The sequence below is a fragment of the Vulpes vulpes genome, chromosome 16 (assembly GCF_048418805.1).
Source record: "Vulpes vulpes isolate BD-2025 chromosome 16, VulVul3, whole genome shotgun sequence".
Classification (NCBI taxonomy): domain Eukaryota; kingdom Metazoa; phylum Chordata; class Mammalia; order Carnivora; family Canidae; genus Vulpes; species Vulpes vulpes.
In genome coordinates this window covers 74768119-74787983 of record NC_132795.1, presented here as the reverse complement: position 1 = coordinate 74787983, position 19865 = coordinate 74768119, and the positions used below count along the sequence as shown (strand labels likewise).

At 48.3% G+C, this 19865-nt stretch overlaps 1 protein-coding gene across 2 annotated transcripts; it reads right to left on the bottom strand.

The window, feature by feature from the left end:
• Positions 1–622: 622 nt before the first annotated feature.
• ABCG8 (ATP binding cassette subfamily G member 8) lies at positions 623–19862 on the bottom strand. 2 transcript variants are annotated; one of them, XM_025992747.2, is made up of 13 exons: positions 19622–19862; positions 14302–14403; positions 12901–13051; positions 9112–9350; positions 8365–8497; positions 7985–8254; positions 5559–5721; positions 5387–5470; positions 4318–4517; positions 3805–3881; positions 2785–3052; positions 1396–1523; positions 623–1310 (listed from the first exon to the last, which is right to left on the bottom strand). In XM_025992747.2, the coding sequence occupies exons 1-13, from the start codon at positions 19679–19681 to the stop codon at positions 1176–1178; spliced, it is 2010 nt and encodes a 669-aa protein (XP_025848532.2). In that variant the 5' UTR covers positions 19682–19862; the 3' UTR covers positions 623–1175. The 2 variants fall into 2 exon arrangements, with proteins under 2 accessions (XP_025848532.2, XP_072597825.1); XM_072741724.1 differs by lacking the exon at positions 7985–8254 and having other exon boundaries at positions 19622–19846.
• Between the last annotated feature and the right edge of the window lie 3 nt (positions 19863–19865).

Here is a 19865-nt window from a genome sequence, read left to right as displayed (position 1 = left end):
ATGAGACTGACTCTGCCTAACCAGTTCCCAAGTAAGGTCCTAATTGCCTGTCTGGAGCAACAGGAAGGGCCTAGGGAACCTTAGACGAACATTTATTGTTTGCCTCCCAAACACTCACCTCTCTCCTTTTTTGGTCCCAGACTCTGGTGGTTCCTTTGGGAATAATCTGCTCCCCTATGTACCATTTTTGGGTCTGATGGTCCTCAGTGCTCAGGCAATGAAGCATGCAACCTGGGCATGACCTATCCCATACCCTAGCCACCGTGAAAGGTTCAAGGCTGGTCCTTAGACCCAGCCAGGGCCAGTGAGATGCAACTCCAAGAGGCCTGGCTGAGCCAAGAACGCCTCTACAGCCATCTTCATCTTCTGGAGCCTTCCTGGAATTTCAAGCTGTACAGTGGCTCAGGACTTGCCTTTTGCCCTCCAACTCCTAAGGCTTCCAAAGCTTTCTGACCCCCACATGACTCCACCACATGACAGACATGTAACCTTACATATTAGTGACCTTACTGAATTTTTACCTGGTTTCCTCATCTATAAAATGGGATACCACCCACCTCAAAGGGTTGAGAATTATATACCGTCATCCACATAAGTAAAGCATTTTGAGCTATACTTGGTATACAGATGTTCAACAAATTTTTAATTGTTCCATTTGGCTTTTGGAGCCCATAATTCCACACAAAAAGAAAGGATGGCATCTCACTGGTATGTCTAAGGTCATTTTCTGTATTGAGAATGACTTAACACTGAGTTTGGGAGTCCCAGAAGATGAGACCAAACATTTCGCTAGGCAATATTGTTTCCTCTGGATCCAGGAGTTCTTGCATAGCCTACTCAATTCATACCTAACTTGCTCTCATCCTGCACTGAGTTGCCTATATAAATATATATGAAAAGGAAATAAATTAGCAACATTGTAGGTGTCCCTAAGTTCCGTTTTCCCTTTCCCAGGAATCCCAAAACTCTGGCCAGTGATCAGAAATGCCTTTCTACTGTCTTTATTCTACTGCCATCCTGTGGCCAGCCTGCGCCACTGCAACACTGAGGGCTGGTGTCACTGAGCTCCCTGTGCTGTCCTCCTGGTACCAGGGATGGGGGCCTCCTTGAGAGGAAGGAGAGTTGAAGAGTCTTCTCAAGTCCCCACCAGCAGGCAGGAGCCTGGGCATGAATCATCAGTCTTGATATGATTTCTGTTTGATGAACCTTAGGGCCACATAGTACAGGATCATGAAGCCACCACCGATGCCCATGAGGATTAAGTAGATGGCGTAGAGTGGATACGAGTTCAGGCCCATGGAAGTGAGTATCTGGGGATACAGAAATCAGTGAACTCAGTAAGAAAACATTCAGATGAATGTTATCTATTTAGAGTTGGAGGCCTCAGCTACTTACTACATCTCCTGGAATAGGGATGGTGAAGTTGCCGACCACCATGTGGTAAGTGTGCCCTTTAAACTGAATGTGCATCAGCCCTTCAAAACACCAGCGGAGAAAGGAGACTTTGGAAATCCAAGCGGGTACTGAAGACAGAGAGATCCATGTTATTCACAAAGGCTAATCACCTGCCCACTGGGAAACACTCCTGGACACCAGGGCCCTGGTGACTCTGATCCAAGGGAAGCAAGGTCCCTGAGGTATCAGGGGGCAGGGAGAGGGTGAAAGGACCAGAGTGACACCCTGGGACATGGTCTGAAGTGGAGGGGCCAGGTGGCTCGGGGGTCACCGAGTTTTATGGATAACAATTTGAGAGAGTAATTTATTGTGTGTCCCAGCATATGCTCAGCTTCATGGAGATACAGCCGCAATTTGAGTCTGTGCCCTGACCCCAAAGTAGTATCACAGTGCCAGGAACAAGATAAAAGAACAAGCCCAGCTGGGCTGGTCAGGAAAGGCCAAGGAGAAGAGAGCAGCCATAGAAGCAGGGGCAGGGGTGGACAGAGAAGAGCCAGGCACACAGGCTCTGAGGTGAGTGTATGGAATGTGTTGGGGACTTCAGAAGAGTGAGGTGGGAGCAGTAGCCACCCCAGAGGGCTTCAAAAATGCAGTGACGTGGATTTGTACCTTACAAAGCACCACTTCATGGGCGAGGGTCAAGAGAGAAGTGGAAGGACAAGGGTCACATAGACCACTGCAGTGGTGTAAGACCAGAGGATAAGGCCTGAGGGATCAGGCAAGGGGGATATTTCAGAAAGATGTAGGGAGCAGAACTGACCTGGCACACTGGTGAACGTGGAGAGTGAGGGAAGTCAAGGGTGACCTCCAGGTTATCAGCTAGGGGGATTATAAGGAGGTGCCTGACATCTGTATTCTCCCATGGACTCATTTCTTTGACAAGCAGGACCCAGAAAAACCAGGCTTAACTTGGATCTAAATAGTGAGTTTTAGGGATGCTTGGATGGCTCAGCGGTTGAGCCTCTGCCTTTGCCTCAGGGCGGGATCACAGGGTCCTAGGATCAGGTCCCACATCAGGCTCCCTGCATGGAGCTTATTTATTTATTAATGATGAGAGACACAGAGAGAGAGAGAGAGAGAGAGAGAGGCAGAGACACAGGCAGAGGGAGAAGCAGGCTCCAAGCAGGGAGCCTGATGTGGGACTCGATCCAGGGACTCCAGGATCAGGCCCCGGGCTGAAGGCAGCGCCAAACCTCTAAGCCACCCAGGGCCGCCCAATAAATAAAATCAATCAATCAATCGTGGATTCTCATCCCCAGGTGAAAGCGGGCTTCATCCAGCCCCCGAAGGCCTTAAAAAGCTTGACCAGGGGAGGGGAGCAGGCCTTACCTGTCCACAGGTTGTCCAAGCTTATCATGAAGCCCCCGGTGAGGTAGAAGGAGTTGTAGAGAGCGTTGCCAAAGAAGGAGGATGTATGGAATGTGGGGAGCAGAGCAGCAACAAACAGGGCCATGATCCTACAGTAGAAGACCACTAGCCACACCAGCAGAAGGTGCAGCAGAAAGGGCTCAAGGCCTGGGCGCAGGTTGGCCAGCCAGTAGGTAGGCATCCCACAGATCATGATGTAGACACAGTGCTCTGGAAGCTCCCCTAGGATCTGCAAAGAATAGCCCTTGCTAGGATGTGGAACTAAGTGATGCCTTCACTATCATTGTTCTTTAAGTGTTTAAAGATAAGTAATCCTCCGTGATGCCAATCTTCCCTCCCACTGATTATCAGCCTGCAGCAGGAAGGGCAGTAGGTGTGGGACCCTGGAACATGAGCTCCTTGCTGGTTTCTCCCTGCAGATGCCATGTGCTCCCTCTGGAACAGTTAGAGTAGTTTCCCCCAGGGGGGGCAGTGTAGCCAGGTGAAAACTGTAGTAAGGTATCTGTTTTCTTCTTTCTAGTTCCCGCCCTGCCTGCCCAGACCTAATAGGTGTGGGGCTTTGAGACAGCCGCACAACCTCTCTGAGCCATCCTGGAAATAAGTATAGTAATAGTTGCTGACCTGCTTCCTGGAGATGTCATGAGATCTGAAAGGTGAGTATGCTGGATGTTTCCCACTTTCTTTCTTTCCTTCCTTCTTCCCTCCCTCCTTCTTTCCTTCCTTCGTGTCTGTCTGTCTTTCTCTCTTTTTTTGGTTTCTGCTGACAGGAAAGTGTCATTCCTCATCCACAGTCCTGGTCTTTTGGTAAATATTTTCAAATATCAAGTCTCTGAAACTCCCCTAGGAAATATGATATCTGTAACCACAGATGATGCACGGTCCCCTGGTTCAGCAAAATACTTCTCAGGAGCTTCTGTCAATGCAGTGTGGCTTTGTCTACCCATCCCACCTTGTCACTTGCTCTCAGCCCTGACCAGTCACCTTGGTAAAGAAATATGGACCAGCAGTGTACAGTCCATCTTCTAGTTCATAGTAAAGCATTGCCCTCTCTGAGTGACCTAACAAAAGGGAGAAAAGGAGAATGAAAATGACATTAATTTTTAGTGTTTGTTTTTGAGTCTTAGTACAATTATAAATAGTCATATTGCCTAAATATCTTCTATTTTTAAAAAACAGGCAGAGTTAAACCATCCTAATATAGATGTTTGTAATTCTCTGACTTGTGCATTGCTGTCAAGTATAATTCCTGTTATAATAGGAATGCCTAAGACTCCTGGGTAATCGTCTTTCATTTGCATACTAATATTAATGTACGAACTTTAAAAACAATCATCACCTTTTATTTTGCAATCATGGTGAAACCATTCAGCAAACCTATTCTCCCCAGAAGTTTGGAGGAACAGAGGTCAGCTTTGGACCAGCTCAGAGAGGTGATGTATCCCATGGTCCTCTGGCTGTTCCAAGTGTGAATTACAGAGAGCAAGCCATACTCACATTTGGCAATGACATCCAGGATCACGTTGAAAGGGATGAGAGCCCCAATCATGAACAAGAGGGCAGCTGTGTCCATGAGGGAGAGCTTGATGGTCCCATGGCCATAATAGAGGAACCCAATGATCAAGGACATCAGGCAGGCCTCTGCTCCACGGATGAGGAGAGTTGGCAGGTCTCGGAAGTCATTAAAAATCTGACGACTTAGAAAACAAAAGAGGTGCCAAGAGAACAACATACACCAGCCCTGTGACATTAACGATGTCAATCTCTGTAAGTCTCATTTTTCTCATCTGTAAAATGGACTAGCACTACTCTCTCACAAGGATGAGGCTCAAATGAGATCATTGATGAAAGTATGTGTCTCACACTAGATACACATAAATAATTCATGTTATTGTCAACGTATCAGTGTGCAATTTTATTTAAAGACATTACCCTAAGGAAACAACCAATCCAGTACGTAAAGACATACATACAAGGATAGTTGTTGCAGCATTACTTGTCATAGCAAAATCCTGAAAAAAAATCAGACCATCAATATGCACATAGCAGGGAAAGCAGCTATGGCTAGACTGGAATGCTGAGGAGGACCTACTCAGATGTGAGGTAGAGGCCTATTCTATATGAGACCAAAACCAAAAAAATGGTTACAGAACAATATTAAGAGTATGATCCTATCTATGCCCTAAAATGCTTGTGTGCATGGGAATACCTAGAAAGACTCACACTAAACACTTGGGTCTGGTTTTCTTTGAGGGCTGGTGTGACAGGAAATCTTAACTTTCCACTTAAGCTTCTCCTGTATTATCTGAATTCTTCACAAGCCTATGTAATTTCTCTGATCATCTGGCCAATAAAGACATTTTGATTTTGTTTAAAGAATAAAAACAAGAGTGTTCTGTATTGCACAGAGGGCCAGTGCTAGTCTTGGCGACACCAGTTTTTTAAAAATGAGTCTACCTCTTGCTATCTCTTTCAAATTCACTTTAGATAGAAAAGACTTAATTTGATATAATAAAGACTTCTGGGGTAGGGTTGGTGGTAGTGGGAAGAAATGGCAGATACTTACCGGATCAGCATGGTAAACTGCTGCACAGGGCCAGGCAGCTCAGTGGGAGTCGGAGGCCAGTCGGTGTCCTGGGGGAGGGCCCGGCTGTCAAGAAGCAGATGTGTCATGGGTTGTGGCGATGGTGGTCTTCTGCAAGGAGTTCTGCACTCAGAGCCACCCTCACCTGCCTTACCTCTCCAGACAAGTACCCTCACCCAGCTCCCTTTCTTCCGCTCTCCACAGAAAGTCATCGGAACCACGAACTTTTTCTTGAAACAAGGCCGCAAGGGACTGAGCCTTCTCCCTGGTGGCCACTTCATGCTCTCTGCTTCGCCTGTCAATGCTAGTCAAGTCCACTGTAAAGAGAGAATGTGGGGCCATGGGTGGCCATGGTCTCTGCACCTGCTTGCAGGTGAGGAGCTTGATGCAAGGGCAGTTCACAATGCTGGTCAGCTCTTAGGGGCTCCAGGACATGCTCCCCACCCTCTGAGAGTGAACCATGAAGTCATGAACAGCGGAGAGAAGCAGAGAAACACCTAGGGCTGGCTTTCCCTGCTGGGCCTGGCCACATCCACTTCAGAGGAAAGCCTGCTGTAGGAGAAGGGTTAACACCAGAAGCCCTGTGAGCCCTCATCCACATCCAGTCTCATTATGGGGACATGTCTAGAACAGAACAGAAGGCATTGGCCTTTTGGAGCCCAAGGTCATGGCACAGTTATGCCCTGACTCCAACACAGGCCATTTAAGAAGCTTGTGATGAGGACTCAGCTTCCAGGTATGCTTGCCCACGGGGAGAAGGTGGGCTGGCTGCAAGGTGGTTGGGCAGTCTGGGCACCCAGAAATTCTAGTTCTCACTGTATATTAGTAATTTGGCTCCCCAAACAGCCTCCCTCAAAGGGGAAAATGTTTTGGCTGGAGGGTGCCAGTGTCTGGACTATTCTAAGTAGAGTTCTCACTGCCCTCCAGAAGAGGGAGCTGCCATGACCAGCTAGAGAACCAGGCTGCTCTGCACCCACCTCCATGTTACTTGTGGGGAACATCTGGCAGCCCCAGCCACAGCTCTACTCTCATGGGGCTCCCACAATGTCACATAGGCACACCTACCCAGTCATAGCCAGGGCCCTCCTGAGCCCAGCTTTACTCTAGTCCAGAGGTGGCTCGCCTCCCTCTATTCCTCCTCTTAACCTCTGCCTCTTCTCTCTTGTCATTTTCATGACATGTCCCAAGACAGGATAAGGTCTAGGAAGAGTCTTACAGAATGCAACAAGTCTCCTCAGCGTTCAGGGCTGCAGCTCAGGACACCAGAATCTCTGAGTACTGCAGGTCCTGTACCGAAGACTGGAAGGTGGTAGATAAGAGCCACCCCCCAACACACCAAAAAAAAAAAAAAAAAGGCAAAAAGTATAAAGAAAAAGTTATTTTCAGGTCTGTTATGGACATTTGCCTCCTGGTAAACCCCCCTCTGGGGTTATTGCCTATTGTTCCCTGTGGCCAGGTTGAAGGTACCCTCTGTGTGAGTTCAGACAGTGTGAGTGCATGCTGCAAGGATTGGCAGGCTGGAGAGAGCGGCCTATCCTCCTGGAGGAGGGCTGGACGTTGGATGCCAGGAGGAGGATGTAAGCCCAGGGCCAGGAGTCAGGGAGGGAGCCAGGTACCCTGCTTGGGAGTCCTACTTTTGTGCCTTGCAAGTTCTGTGCAAGGAGTTTAACTCTTCAGATTTGGTATTCTCATCTGTAGGGACAGAGATGACCCTGGCAGGGCTGTGAGGGTGAGAGAGCCTGGTGCCTTTGGGCCCAGTGTCTGCCGTCAAGGACATGGTCCTTGTCGTCATGGTCATTGGTGAGGCCCTTGCTACACTGAGCCATCTTGGAAGGAAGGCTGGGGCTCCAGGTGAGGTACTGGACAAGCCATAACTACCGCTTCCCCTGGCACTGGTGAAGGTGTGTGGCCTGGCCAGCAAGCAGCCACAGCACTCCTCAGCATTCAGGATCCAGGCATCCGCTTTCAGGCCAGACACCTGTAAAGACAACTGTCTCCCCAAGAATGAAGGAATTGGCTTACCTTCCCCTCAGGGGTATATGCTGAGAACTCAGAACCCCATGTAGGAAGGCCTCTCTGGTGCTGACAGAGACATTTTCATATCCAGAGGTTCGCTGACCAATACCTCCAAATGGCCCTGAGCTCCCTGTGCCCGGAGGCCCCCTCAACCCCCAGTGCCTCCAGGACCCTGCCTCTTTGGGGGCACCAGGGCACAGCTTTAAGATCTCCCAGTGGCCTCCCGACCTTAGGTATCCTAGGTTTCCCTACCGAGTCTGAATAAAGACCACAACTCTAGAAACTAATCCAAACCCTCTCGGATTCTATCTCCTCCAGCTACTGGAATTCGTACAGGCTTCTCGTCAATGGTGCACAGGACGGCGGCTACGTCAGAAGCTGCTTCCCTCAGGCCCTCCGTTTCCAGCATCTGATACTTGGCAAAGTGACCCCTGCGCTGCAGCCCGCTCTGCCTGGCTCCCTCCGAGGTCCTGCTCCCCGGAAGCCTCTGGGAGTTTCCCTCCTGAGTCTCCCCACCAGGCCCCCGCGGGGCCGGGCAGGTGGGGGCGCCGCCTGCAGCCTCACCGTAGAAGTCGGCAGGGTTGCTGTAGCGAGGGCAGGGGTGGCCCACGCCTGCGAAGTACTGCACCATGTGCTGGGCTGCCCCCAAGTAGATGGTGGTGCCGGACGTCATCAGGAGGACCAGATCAAACAGCCTGAAGATGTCCGACCGAGGCTGGTGGAGGGAGATGAGCACCAACCGGTTGCCTTTGGCCAGCCGGGACAGGGTTTTCACCAGGTTGTGGGCTGTGAAGCTGTCAAGCCCCGACGTGGGCTCATCCAGAATGAGGATTCCTTCCCAGCGGAGAGAAAGGCCCGGTCGGCCGGCGGGGACTCAGGCTGCCCGGCGTCCGTCCAGGTGGGCGACGCAGCTCCCCTCCCTCCCCTCAGCCCCGCGCCCTCACCTGGGTTCCACAGGAGCTGCACCGCGATGCTGACTCTGCGCCGCTCGCCCCCCGACACGCCCCGCGCGTACGCATTGCCCACGCGCGTGTTGGCGCATTGGCGCAGGCGCAGCTCGGCGATCACGTCGTCCACCTGCGGGGGGTGGGGTAGGGGAGCTGGGGTTTAGACGCCTTCCGGCCACGGGCCTGGCTTCCGGCGACGGGCCTGGCTTCCGGCGATGGGCCTGGCTTCCGGCCACACGCCTGGCTTCCGGGGACGGGCCTGGCTTCCGGCCACGCGCCTGGCTTCCGGGGACGGGCCTGGCTTCCGGGGACGGGCCTGGCTTCCGGCCACGTGCCTGGCGCGGGTGTTGGCCTTCGGGCGCGAAGCGGCTGCCCGTCGGGCTCGCGCCGCCGCCTTTCCTGCCCCGCGAGGTGTGTGTTCCCACGTTCAGCCCGTGTGCCCTGACGGGCTCCCACGCACAGAGCCCGGCGCCACGTTGGGAACGTGACTGCGACTTGGGGACAGGACGGCGGGGCTGCCTGCCCACGCGCGGGACAGGAAAGCAGCTGGACGCTCCTCACGCATTTTGCCCTGTGCGGTGGAGGGGACTGGCCGGGGCCCGGCGGCTTCCAGAGGGCTGCGGAGTTTAAGGGCGGCCTGAGGGTAAGGCCGAGTGTGGGGCGGGAAGGACGGTGGGCTGGGCGCCGCGGCACGGCGGGGAAGGGTGGCGTGGCTTCTTGGGGTCCCCAGGGTCAGGGAGTTACCCTTTTGTCACGCTGAGCCTGGGAGAAGGTTCTGGGCAGGCGTAGCTGGGCAACAAAAGCCAGGGTCTCGCGGACGGTTAGGTTGGGGAGCAGCTGGTCGTGCTGGCGCACGTGGGCCACATACTTCCTCACCACCTGAGGCGAGCTGGGCTTCCCGTTGATCCAGATTTGGCCTGACTTAATTTTGCCGCCGTGGTCCCTCCCGGTGATCACGTCCAGCAAAGAGGCTCTCCCACAGCCTGCGAAGCCACCAGAGACGTCCTGAAAGCAGAGCTGCGAGGCCCAGCCTGGACCCACGACTCTCCAGCCACCCTAGACTGCTCGCTCCTCGCAGAAGTGACCCGCCTCTAGGGAAAGTGGCACAGCTCTTGGACCCAGCACCTGCAGCTCTAGACCGTTTACCCACAGCCAGCTTGAGCGCGGTTGGGGAGCTAGAAGCACGTTGACACTGAGGGTTCAAGCCGGTGAGCCAGAGGCTGCATGACAGGAGAGGGCTGGAGTCGTGGCCCTGGCTGTGCCTGGAGCAAATGCCCCCTTCCACCTCTAGTAAGTCCCTTTCTCTCCCAAGCAAGCCTGGTGTTAATTGCACCCTGAAGCTTAACTATTTTGGGGTGGTAAATATGCCAGCAGCATTTGTTTGGCTCAGAAGCTGGCGTTATGGGAAGGACTAATGTTGGAGAATTAATAGTTTTTATTTTTAATTAATAGGGTTTTTAAATTTTTTTTAAAGATTTTATTTATTCATTCATGAGAGACACAGAGAGAGAGAGGCAGAGACACAGGCAGAGGGAGAAGCAGGCTCCTCGCAGGGAGCGGTGTGGGACTCGATTCAGGGACTCCAGGATCACTCCCTGAGCTGAAGGCAGTGCTAAACCACTGAGCCACCCAATTAATAGGGTTTTAAAAAATATATTTATTTATTTTTAGAGAGAAGGCGAGAGAGGAGTGGCAGAAGGAGAGGGAGAGAATCTCAAGCAGCCAGCTGAGCGAGGAGACCCATGAGGGGCTTGACCTCACAGGGTGTTTTTTAAAAATGCAAAACTGGAATTTTCAGAAATCAGGAGAAAAAAAATAGAGAAGTAATAGATGTCATAATTTAAAAACTAAACACAGTATACATGTGTATACTACATGTGTATATGATTATATACTACACTTGTCTTTCTCTAATTTTTATCAGTGGTACTTTTTACTGTCTCTAGAAAAAGTGATCTGTTGCCATAAGTTAACACCATCCACCTCTGAGTGACAGCCATTGCTATCGATTTGGGAAAGTGTCAGATTGGATCAGGTTTCCAGAAGCATTGGATGAGACTTTTTGACAGCCATTTAAGCTGTGAATGCCAATTGGGCTGCAGCTGTGAGAACACCTTGCAAACAGCTAGCGATGAGGATCTGTCCAGTTCCCCCAAGTAAGAGCCTGGTTTCTTCAATTTCTTTCAGAAAGCAAATTTTGCAACTTGTTTTCAAATAAGGAAAGTGCCAGTACTCAAATGTAACCACCCCTCCTTTCCATACACACATGCTTCCTGCAAGAAGCCCCATGCCTCTAGTGCAAAAAACAAAACTCAAGAAGCCCAGAAGCTCTCACAGTGGAAAGGGACCTGCCTGTTGCCTCCCAGGTACACCTAAATCAAGGTTCCTGAGAATGAAAGTGGAGCACACCAGCTGGGAAAGAAGCAGAGGGGAGGGCTCTGGTCCTGTTCCCTACCCAGCCTCAGACATCATCAGATCCAGGCTCTGAGATAGCTGGGGACTTTGTCAACATTCATAGGTACAGTGGGATTCCCAATCAGAAGTGGGAAGACTACATTTCCTAAACAACACTTTATGAGAGTTACGGGTGGCCTTTTCAGTGGAGACTACGTAGTGCAACTGGCAACACTTTGTATGAGCCAGGTGAGCCAGGAGAAAACACCAAGCACATTCAAGAGCCTTATAAAATGGCAGGAGTCTCCAGTTCAGCAAATGCATTCATTGGAAAACACCTTTGTCACTACTGCTGATTCTACAGAAGTAGTCAAAGTGGTGCTGTTTTAATTTATATTTTATAAATTATGAACGTTCATTTATTCTTTGTTTCATTCTTTGTTAAGTAGAGTAAAAGCCACAGGAAGCATAATTGACAAATCTTCCTTTTTTAAAAAAATATATTTTTAAAGATTTTATTTATTTTTTCATGAGTGACACACACAGAGGCAGAGGGAGAAACAGGCTCCCTACAGGACTCGATCCCAGGACCCTGGAATCATGCCCTCAACTGAAGGCAGATGCTCAACCACTGAACCACCCAGGTGTCCCTGATAAATCTTTCTAAGAAATTATTTAGGGGCATCTAGGTGGCTCAGTCCGTTAAGCAGTGGACTCTTGATTTCGGCTCAGGTCATGATCTCAGGGTCCTGGGATTGACCCCCATGGTAGTAGGCTCTATGCTCAGTGGGGAGTTTTCTTGAGGATTCTCCCCCTCCCTTCGCTCACACCCTCTTCTCTCTCTCTCTCTCTCTGAAATAAATAAATGTTAAAAAGAAATCATTTAAATAATTTCAGCCTAGTAAACCTGAAGCTAAGCAACATTGAACCTAGAGTCAGAAGTCCTGGAGACTGCTCAGTCTCTCTGGACTTCACTTCCCTCAGGAATACTAATGTAGGGTCATGTGTAGCAAGTATTCATTGTGATGACTCTAAGACTTTGTGGAAGTGCCTCCACAGGGTCCACATATCCCTCAGATTCTCAGCTCATGAAGAAAAAGCAGATATAACAAGAAAAGCCAAGAGGAGTTACAAAAACAAAGTTGGCCTATGAATGTCTCCTGTTTTCTTGTGTAGATCAGAATTGCAGAGGCAGGGTCAAAAGCGGGCAGAACTTGACCTGTGGGTGTTACTTAAGTTACAAAGTGCATTGACACACATTATCTCATTTGCTCTTTGGTTAGACAATAAATGGAATTTCCCTGTCCGAAGACTAAAAATTTGGAGATGTTCAAAAGTTCAGTAATCTCTACTTCTGGAAATGATTAATTAAAAGGTATAAAACATTCTAATACCATGTGAGAGAGAAACGCCCTGATCTGAGGATCAGAAGACTAAAGTTCTAGATCTAGCTCTGCATTAAATATATGTCCTTAAGTGAATCACTCACTTTCTCTAGACTTTAGTTTCCCCGTCTGTCAATTGAAGGTGTGCATGTATTGAGGGGAGGCAGGAGGACACTAGAAATATTGATTACTTAAAATACTGGTAATTTAAAAGCTCTCCTTTAAAGAGGCTTCCAAACTGGTAAGGAGAAAGAAAGAATACATTGGAGAAGGTAAATTTTGTTCTTCCAAGTCCCCTTTCACCTTTGGCATCGTATAATTTTAAGTTTGGCTTGTATAGTTTAGTGACTCTGAAGCACTCCAAGAATCTGGATCTTTGCAGGTGGTTGAAGGCTGCACTAAGACGAGGGGCTCTCTAAGAAGTGGGAGCTGTGGAGAGGGCTGTGCCTACTGGATCCTGGGGCAAAAATGAATGAAAGTCCCTGGTGGCAGAGGAATCCCTCCCCTCCCCCAAGAAGAACACTCAATTTTGAAGCTGCCTTATGATCTTGTAAAGATCTGAGAACTAGTAAATGGACGTTTTGGGATTTGAACCCAGGTCTGCCTGACCCAGAACCTGTGCTCTCGCCCACTCTGCTGTGCTATTCTACTTATCAGGAAAGGGTTCTGTGAGAAGCATTCCTCTGTCTGAGGGATCATTCTGCTTTCCAGGAGAGATGGAACTCAATGTCTCACTGTTTACCCTTAGTGGTACCTGAGCTCCCAATGATGGCCAGCATCTGTCCACTTCTCACTTTGAAGCTCAGGTTTTGAATGCCCAGCTCACGAGAATCCTTGTGAGATGTCCAAGGCATCTTGAACTGAGCTAGCTTCTTAAACCAAGGCACCTGGGAATCCATGTCCACCTGTGGGGAGTCATTGGAAGATTCCTCAGAGAGCTGAGTGATCATAGGGTTTCAGCAACTTCTGTTCACCTCTGTACAGCAGACATCCTCCTGCTGGTACACAACAGGACTGAGGGGCCCCTACATAGGTTCCCCATGATGCTGAGAACCTGAAGCTGCCACTTCCAAGTTTGAAGTGAAGACATGGGAAGCATGTACAATAGAACACAAAGAAAATATAACATAAAGCAAAACAATGTCTTCACTTAATAATAGTAATTTACTAAAAATGTTTTTAAGTGTTTACTATGTATAAGGTATTGTGTAAATCTTTTTCAAGGTCACACAGCTAACAAATGACAAGCAGAGAAGATTATGGTGTGCCTCATTAGCTTGTCCTAACTCACATTTACAGGAAGCCAGGGTTGGGCCTCTGGGGTTCACCATTACAGCCCTCAGCATGTTCTATCTGGATCACCTGGGGTCTGCCCCCACAGGGGTCTGGGACATGAATGTTTTGAATCTGACCAAGGGGTCCCTGAAAGCCTCTGAAAAGCCAGTGGTCCTTGCACTTTGGATGTTTTAGTTCCAGGGATAGTATGTTTTGAAAACATAACAAAACACAGAACTACTGAAACCTGAAAGAAGTCTGTAATTTAGTGAATGGTGCCATGGCATTGTTAATTTCTTAATTTTGGATGGTTTTGCTCTGGGTATACAAGATTTTTTTTTAAGATTTTTATTTATTTATTCATGAGAAAGGAGAGACACAGGCAGAGGGAGAAGCAGGCTCCATGCAGGGAGCCCAATGTGGGACTCCATCCTGGGTCTCCAGGATCACATCCTGGGCTGAAGGCGGCACCAAAGCTGAGCCACCCGGGCTGCCCCAGTAGATGTTGATGTTAACGTTAGAGGAAGTTGGACAAAGGGTATATGGGAACTTGTACTATTTTTATACCTTTCTCAAAAGTCTAAAGTTATTTCTGAAGTTAAAAAAAGTTTGAGAGTTTTTTTTTCTCCATAGGTTTACATAATTTGTTTTATATTTTAACAAAGGTCTCATTCTCTTAAGCCTGTCAGTCTCCAGCTACAGTATTTGTAGTTGAGGGGAGTCTTGTACTTTCACTCAACGCGTGAAGCATCAACATGGCCTGGACCTTTGTACTTGGGGCAGAGGCCCCCCAGGGTGGGTTCACCCTTACCTTCCACTTGGGGTATCATTAGGCCTTCCCTGCCCACTCCTCCCACCTTGCCCTCAGATGTGCTTCTACCTGGTAGCTGAGATCTCGGACCTCCAAGGTGTTGGACTGGCCACCATATGTGAAGTATAGGCTGTTGTCACTCTCGGAGGAGAACAAGCTGTCCTGGAGGCCCTGTTGGCAGACATGACAGGTGAGGGCCTCCTTCAAAAGCTACCAAGAACTTTGGAGAAAACAGGAAGAAGACCAAAGAAGTGAGAGAAGCAGCTAGTTTGGTTAAGATCCAGAATTGGCAAGACAAGACATTTGGGCAGATAGAGCCCAAGAGCTCTGAAAAAATAGGATCAGTGAGGGCAAATCTTTCCTTCCCTGCAGAGGGACCTTTGGAGCTTCCCTCCAGCACAGCTCTTGACTCCAGAGAACTCAATTGCAGGTTGGTGGAGCCTGTTCAGGCAGCCTATGGTAGGTGAGACCCAGACTCTGGACTGGAGAGAGAGCTTTGTGAACTTCTTTGCTCTGAGGAGACCTGAGTGGGAGTTGGCCTTAACTTTTTCTTCCCTGCCTCTGGCTTACTATCTCCTAATGCCAAACAGACTTCACCTACCTGGCATGTGAGAGGAAATAGCTATCAAAAAGCTAATGCTCAAGGGATCCCTGGGTGGCGCAGCGGTTTGGCACCTGCCTTTGACCCAGGGCGCGATCCTGGAGACCCGGGATTGAATCACACGTCGGGCTCCCGGTGCATGGAGCCTGCTTCTCCCTCTGCCTGTGTCTCTGCCTCTCTCTGTGTGTGTGTGTGTGTGTGTGACTATCAAAAATAAAAAAATTAAAAAAAAGCTAATGCTCAATGTTTGGAATTCCAACATCATCCTTGGAAAAGCTGCCTATTATTCTAATGAGTTTTGCACAACAAACCCATTCAAAATGCTATTGGGAGATTTCAGAGAACGTCCGTCCCCATTATCATCATGGTCATCATTATCATCTCGTTGCTATTGTTGGAGGGATGGTATATTTGTACATCAAATCAGTGTTTCATGGTATCAACTGATACCTTTGTTATTAGCCATCAGCAGATCTCAATTCCTTCTATCAGTTTAATCACTTAAATCATTGAGGCCTCCCAAAAGAAGAACATGTTCAGTAAGTTTTCCATTTTTTAATGCAAGAAAAAAAATATTTTTTCTTTTGTTTTTTAGTGCAGGAAAAAGTGTATTTATTAACAGTTCCAGTTGACTCTAATCTTTTCCTCTCAGAGCTGCCATTCTCACACTGATGTGTTCCTCAAGCAAGCAAGCAAGCATCCTATACTTACTGGGAGCCCACATCATGCTTCGGGCTTGGAGTTTGAGATGTGACAAAAATGGTCTCTGAGAAGCTTAGAATTTTTTTTTTATTGAGGTAAAATTGGTATATAACGTATAAGTTTCAGGTATACAACAGAACAATTCAATATTTGTGTACACTGTAGAGTGGTCAGTACAATACATGTAGTTACCATCTGTCACCATGCAAAGAAGCTTAGGTTTTAATGAATGGGACAGGTGGTTAGGATGGAGCAAAACAGGCCAGGTGTAGAGGCACACTGACCTCAAGCATCCATGCAGGGTATATTTACACTTTGTACACAGTCCCTATCTGTGCTTTACGTGAAAATAAAATGACTTATGACTTAAGTGAAAATAACACCCAAAAGTCTCTGTCAAACTTCCCTGAAGTGGTGGAGTTCAGAAGTCCTTGGAAAGTATATTCAAGCCCAGTGGAAGTGGAGGGAGAGCAATACAGGTGATAGTCCACAGAGTTCCAGGGCAGTATGGAAACAGAGACTGTAGCTACTTATCTTGTCTAATGTTAGAAGTATTACCATAAAGATCCTAAATTATACAAAAAAAAAAAAAAACTAGGAAAGATGAACATGTAATTTAGCAGAAGGGCTATCTCTGGGGAACAGAGAGGAATACAAGAGAGAAGGGCACAGGGGAAGGCTAGGGGATCAAGCTTCAGAGCTCTTGGTAATTAGTGGTGGGTACATGAGAGTTCACTGCTCTATAAACTGATATGTCTGAAATATTTCAAAGTATGTTTTCTAAGTGAGAGAGCAAGCCCATGAGTAGAACTCTAGAATACTACTACTTCCACCTCACCCCTTAGCTACCAATGCCTCCAAGGCAGGAGATGGCTGTGGAGATGGAGGAAGGTGCAAGGTCTGAGCTCTCAGAAATGGAGATGGAGATCTCTCCTGAGGGAGGTCCAGGGCAGCTGTATTCCAGGCAGGTCAGCCCTGCACCTGACCCTCACTCACCACTTCTTCCACCAGCACTCACATGGCAAGGGGGAGATTTAAGATTTTATTTGTGAGCATAAGCAGGGGGAGAGAGAGTCAGGCAGTAGTGAGAAAGAAGCAGGCTCCCCACTGAACAAGGAGCCTGACTCAGGGCTCAATTTCAGGACCTTAGGATCATGACTTGAGCCAAAGGCAGGCACTTAACTGACTGAGCCACCCAGGCATCCCTAGTTTTTCCATTTAATTCTGTTAAACTATCAGAAATTTTAGCAGGGAGACTCATTTGGACTAACATGCATCTTATTTGTTTGCTTATAAAAAAGTAAATATCTGTAGGAGGGATATGAAGTCAATTGGTGTAAGATACGAATTATTTCAGAAATTGGTTCTGTGAACAAACACCTAGCCAAAGGCTACCCAAATTAGATTTCAGGTGGGGTGCTTAAGAAAAGGAGGTCAACCATTTGCTTCAACATGGATGGAACTGGAGGGTATTGTGCTGACTGAAATTAGTCAATCGGAGAAGGACAAACATTATATGGTCTCATTCATTTGGGGAATATAAAAAATAGTGAAAGGGAATAAAGGGGAAAGGAGATAAAATGAGTGAAAATATCAGTGAGGATGACAGAACATGAGAGACTCCTAACTCTGGGAAACGAACAAGGGGTAGTGGAAAGGGAGGTGGGCGGGGGGTTGGGGTGACTGGGTGACAGGCACTGAGGGGGACACTTGATGGGATGAGCACTGGGTGATACATGTTGGCAAATTGAACTCCAATAAGAAAAAGAAAAAAAAAAAAGAAAGAAAAGGAGGTCAGATGTTTTAGGGTCTGGAGTATTAGGTGCAGGTGACTTTATGCCCAAGTGGGTTCCACTTTCCATATAAGTGCTTTGAAAAGGTGGAGGGTGCTGGGGCCCTGGGGAAAGAGGTGTTGGAATGGGAAGACTGATCAAAGGAGAAAGGTGCTCTCTGCTCTTGAGGGATAGGTGGGCAGTACCTCTCCCTCTAGGCTAAGTAGGTAGATGCAGGCCAGCCAGGGACCTTAACCACCACCATCTAGGGACTGTACTTTCCTGGACCTGCACAGGCAGCGTGACCTTCAGAGGAAGAGCATTTATTGCTGGGTTGAGGATAGTCTCTGTTCCATTTTGAAATATTTTTTGGCTCCCAGATGGTTTTGACAAATTCTCTGTATTTTTCAAATACTTAAATATCTATTCAGCTGACATCTTAATCAGTATGACTGTCAGTCATACAGAAATTCACTTGAATTTCTGACAGGTGACGCCCAAAAAAGCAAAAGCAGTTTTTTTCTTAAATTTTTTGTAGGTAACCTGCTTGGCTTCTGCTGGGCTGCATTGTAATTTCTCCTTGTATTAACTTCTGATCAAATTCCTGAGTCATAAGCATGGATGAGAAGGGAACTCAGCACAGAGCCTAAGTCCCTTATTCTAAGATGAGGAATTCATGCCATTGTGAGTAGTGATGTGCTGAGGACTGTGCCACAGAAACATGCCAGGCAGAAACATGCCAGGTTTGTTCCTGGCTGAAGGGATGAGCCTGGGCCTTTACTAAAATGGTCAGACCGATCTCACACATCTTTGCCCTGAGGACCGGGCCCTATGTGTCTTCCTCTGGCTGTGCTTTTCCCTGTGGACTGAGGAGTCTGTGGGCCAAGGGCACTTTTGACACTCCAGGCACCCCAGGCCAGAGGGCATTTGTCTGTGGAGTTTGAATTGAATGTGGGGAGGGTGGATGGAATGACCACCTAGGAGTGTGTGAGTCACATCTGGGGACAGGATTGGGCAGAGACGGGGCAAGCTGTAACTTGGGCTGGAAGCCAGTTCCCCTGTGCCACCCCATTCTAACCACTGCTCCAAAAGGTCCTAGGATTTCTAAATTTATACCTGGCCTTTTAGGTTGTGAGGAAGTTATGTCAAAATAAGAAAACAAAATCTTTTAACAGTTTTTAGCTTGATAACTTTAAAACATCTAGACATAAGATATGTAGCCCTTGTTTTCTTGTTCCAGGTTCCTTAAAAGTTGAGGGAAGATTGTCACTTGGAAGCTTGAGTAACAGGATTGGAGAAGAGGAAATTGGAAATAGCAGGCATTCCTGGATGTTGGATTTGGGCAATTTGCATCGCCTGCTGTGGTGGCTGAATTGTCAGACCTTTTAGGTAGAAAGTGTCCCCAAAGCCACCACTGATTTTATATCCTGATCAGGCTATGAGCACTGCAGTCACAGCTCCTAGGAATCATTTCTTGGCAAAGACTGGCTGTATTCCCAAATCAGAACTGGCTATTTGTCATGGCTGCAGAATAGATTAGGAATGGGCCAGGCTGAAGTCATGTCCTAGCAACTCAGGGCCAGACTAGGTGGCCTGTGGTCTTCCCTGTTGGGTGTGGAGTCCTCAGTCCTTCTTGTCTTTCTCTCCTTCTTACTCACAACAGGCAAAGTCAGTAAGGTGTGCCAGGGTGAGGTGGTAGGCTCAGCTTCCTTTCTGTCTTTCACATTAGCCGCCTGCTTCAAATCCCACCCACACCTGCATTTTAGCTAAAGGCCATTTCTCAAGTAAACATTTCTCATTTGAGATAAAAGTAGAGAACTTGTGTCCCAGCCTCTCAGCCCTCTGGCTGCTCTCTGTCCCTTCCAGCTCTCTCTCGGGTCTTGTGTCTACCTGCTGAGCAAATATTCTATTCTGATGTTCCTATAAAAGTTTCCTGCCATCCTATCTCATTTTTTCTGTGTCTGAGATCCTGAGTTTGACTGGCTCACAGGTGAAGGAGAAACTACAGAGCCTCCTGTATGTATGAACACATTTCTGCTTTGGAGTCTCATTGAGAAAAAGCTGTATCAGCCCAAGTCACAAATAGGAATGTCATTTCCCTGTGCAGGAAGTGACTTCAGAGGCCCCTACCCACCCTCTTCCCTGAATCCCTTGTCCTCAGCCGTTTGATGCCCAGGAAAGAGTTCTGCTGCCATATTCTCCCTCTGCTTGTGGTCCTAGTGATGAGCTAAAACAGAAAGTTCCCCGGGGGGAGGGTGGGGGAAGTCCCATTTGCTCCCACCCCCCATGATTGAAGTGACTGCCCATCACTCACGGAGGCATCCTGGGGCGCAGCCCTGTTCCGGAACCCTCTCTCCTCTGAGGCCTCAGCCATGAGGCCCAGCAGTGTCTGTGCCGCTTTGCTGCAGCTTCCTTTCCACCTTAGCTGCTACCAGACAGCACCAGTGTTTGGTCTCTCTCAGGGCTGGGCAATCAATCTCTGGCCCTAGTTCACCGTGCCTCTCTCCCAGCATTCTCAGGCAAGCCCTCCTACAAACACAGGCTGTGTTCTGCCCACT

Excerpts from the sequence above, each read along its gene's own strand:
- ABCG8 (XM_025992747.2), bottom strand. The coding sequence starts at position 19,681 with ATGGCTGAGGCCTCAGAGGAGAGAGGGTTCCGGAACAGGGCTGCGCCC. Across the intron at positions 9,351-12,900 it reads GGCCATCATTGGGAGCTCAG|GCTGTGGGAGAGCCTCTTTG; the intron begins GTACCACTAAGG and ends GTGGCTTCGCAG. Across the intron at positions 5,471-5,558 it reads GAGGGTACTTGTCTGGAGAG|CCGGGCCCTCCCCCAGGACA; the intron begins GTAAGGCAGGTG and ends GCTTCTTGACAG.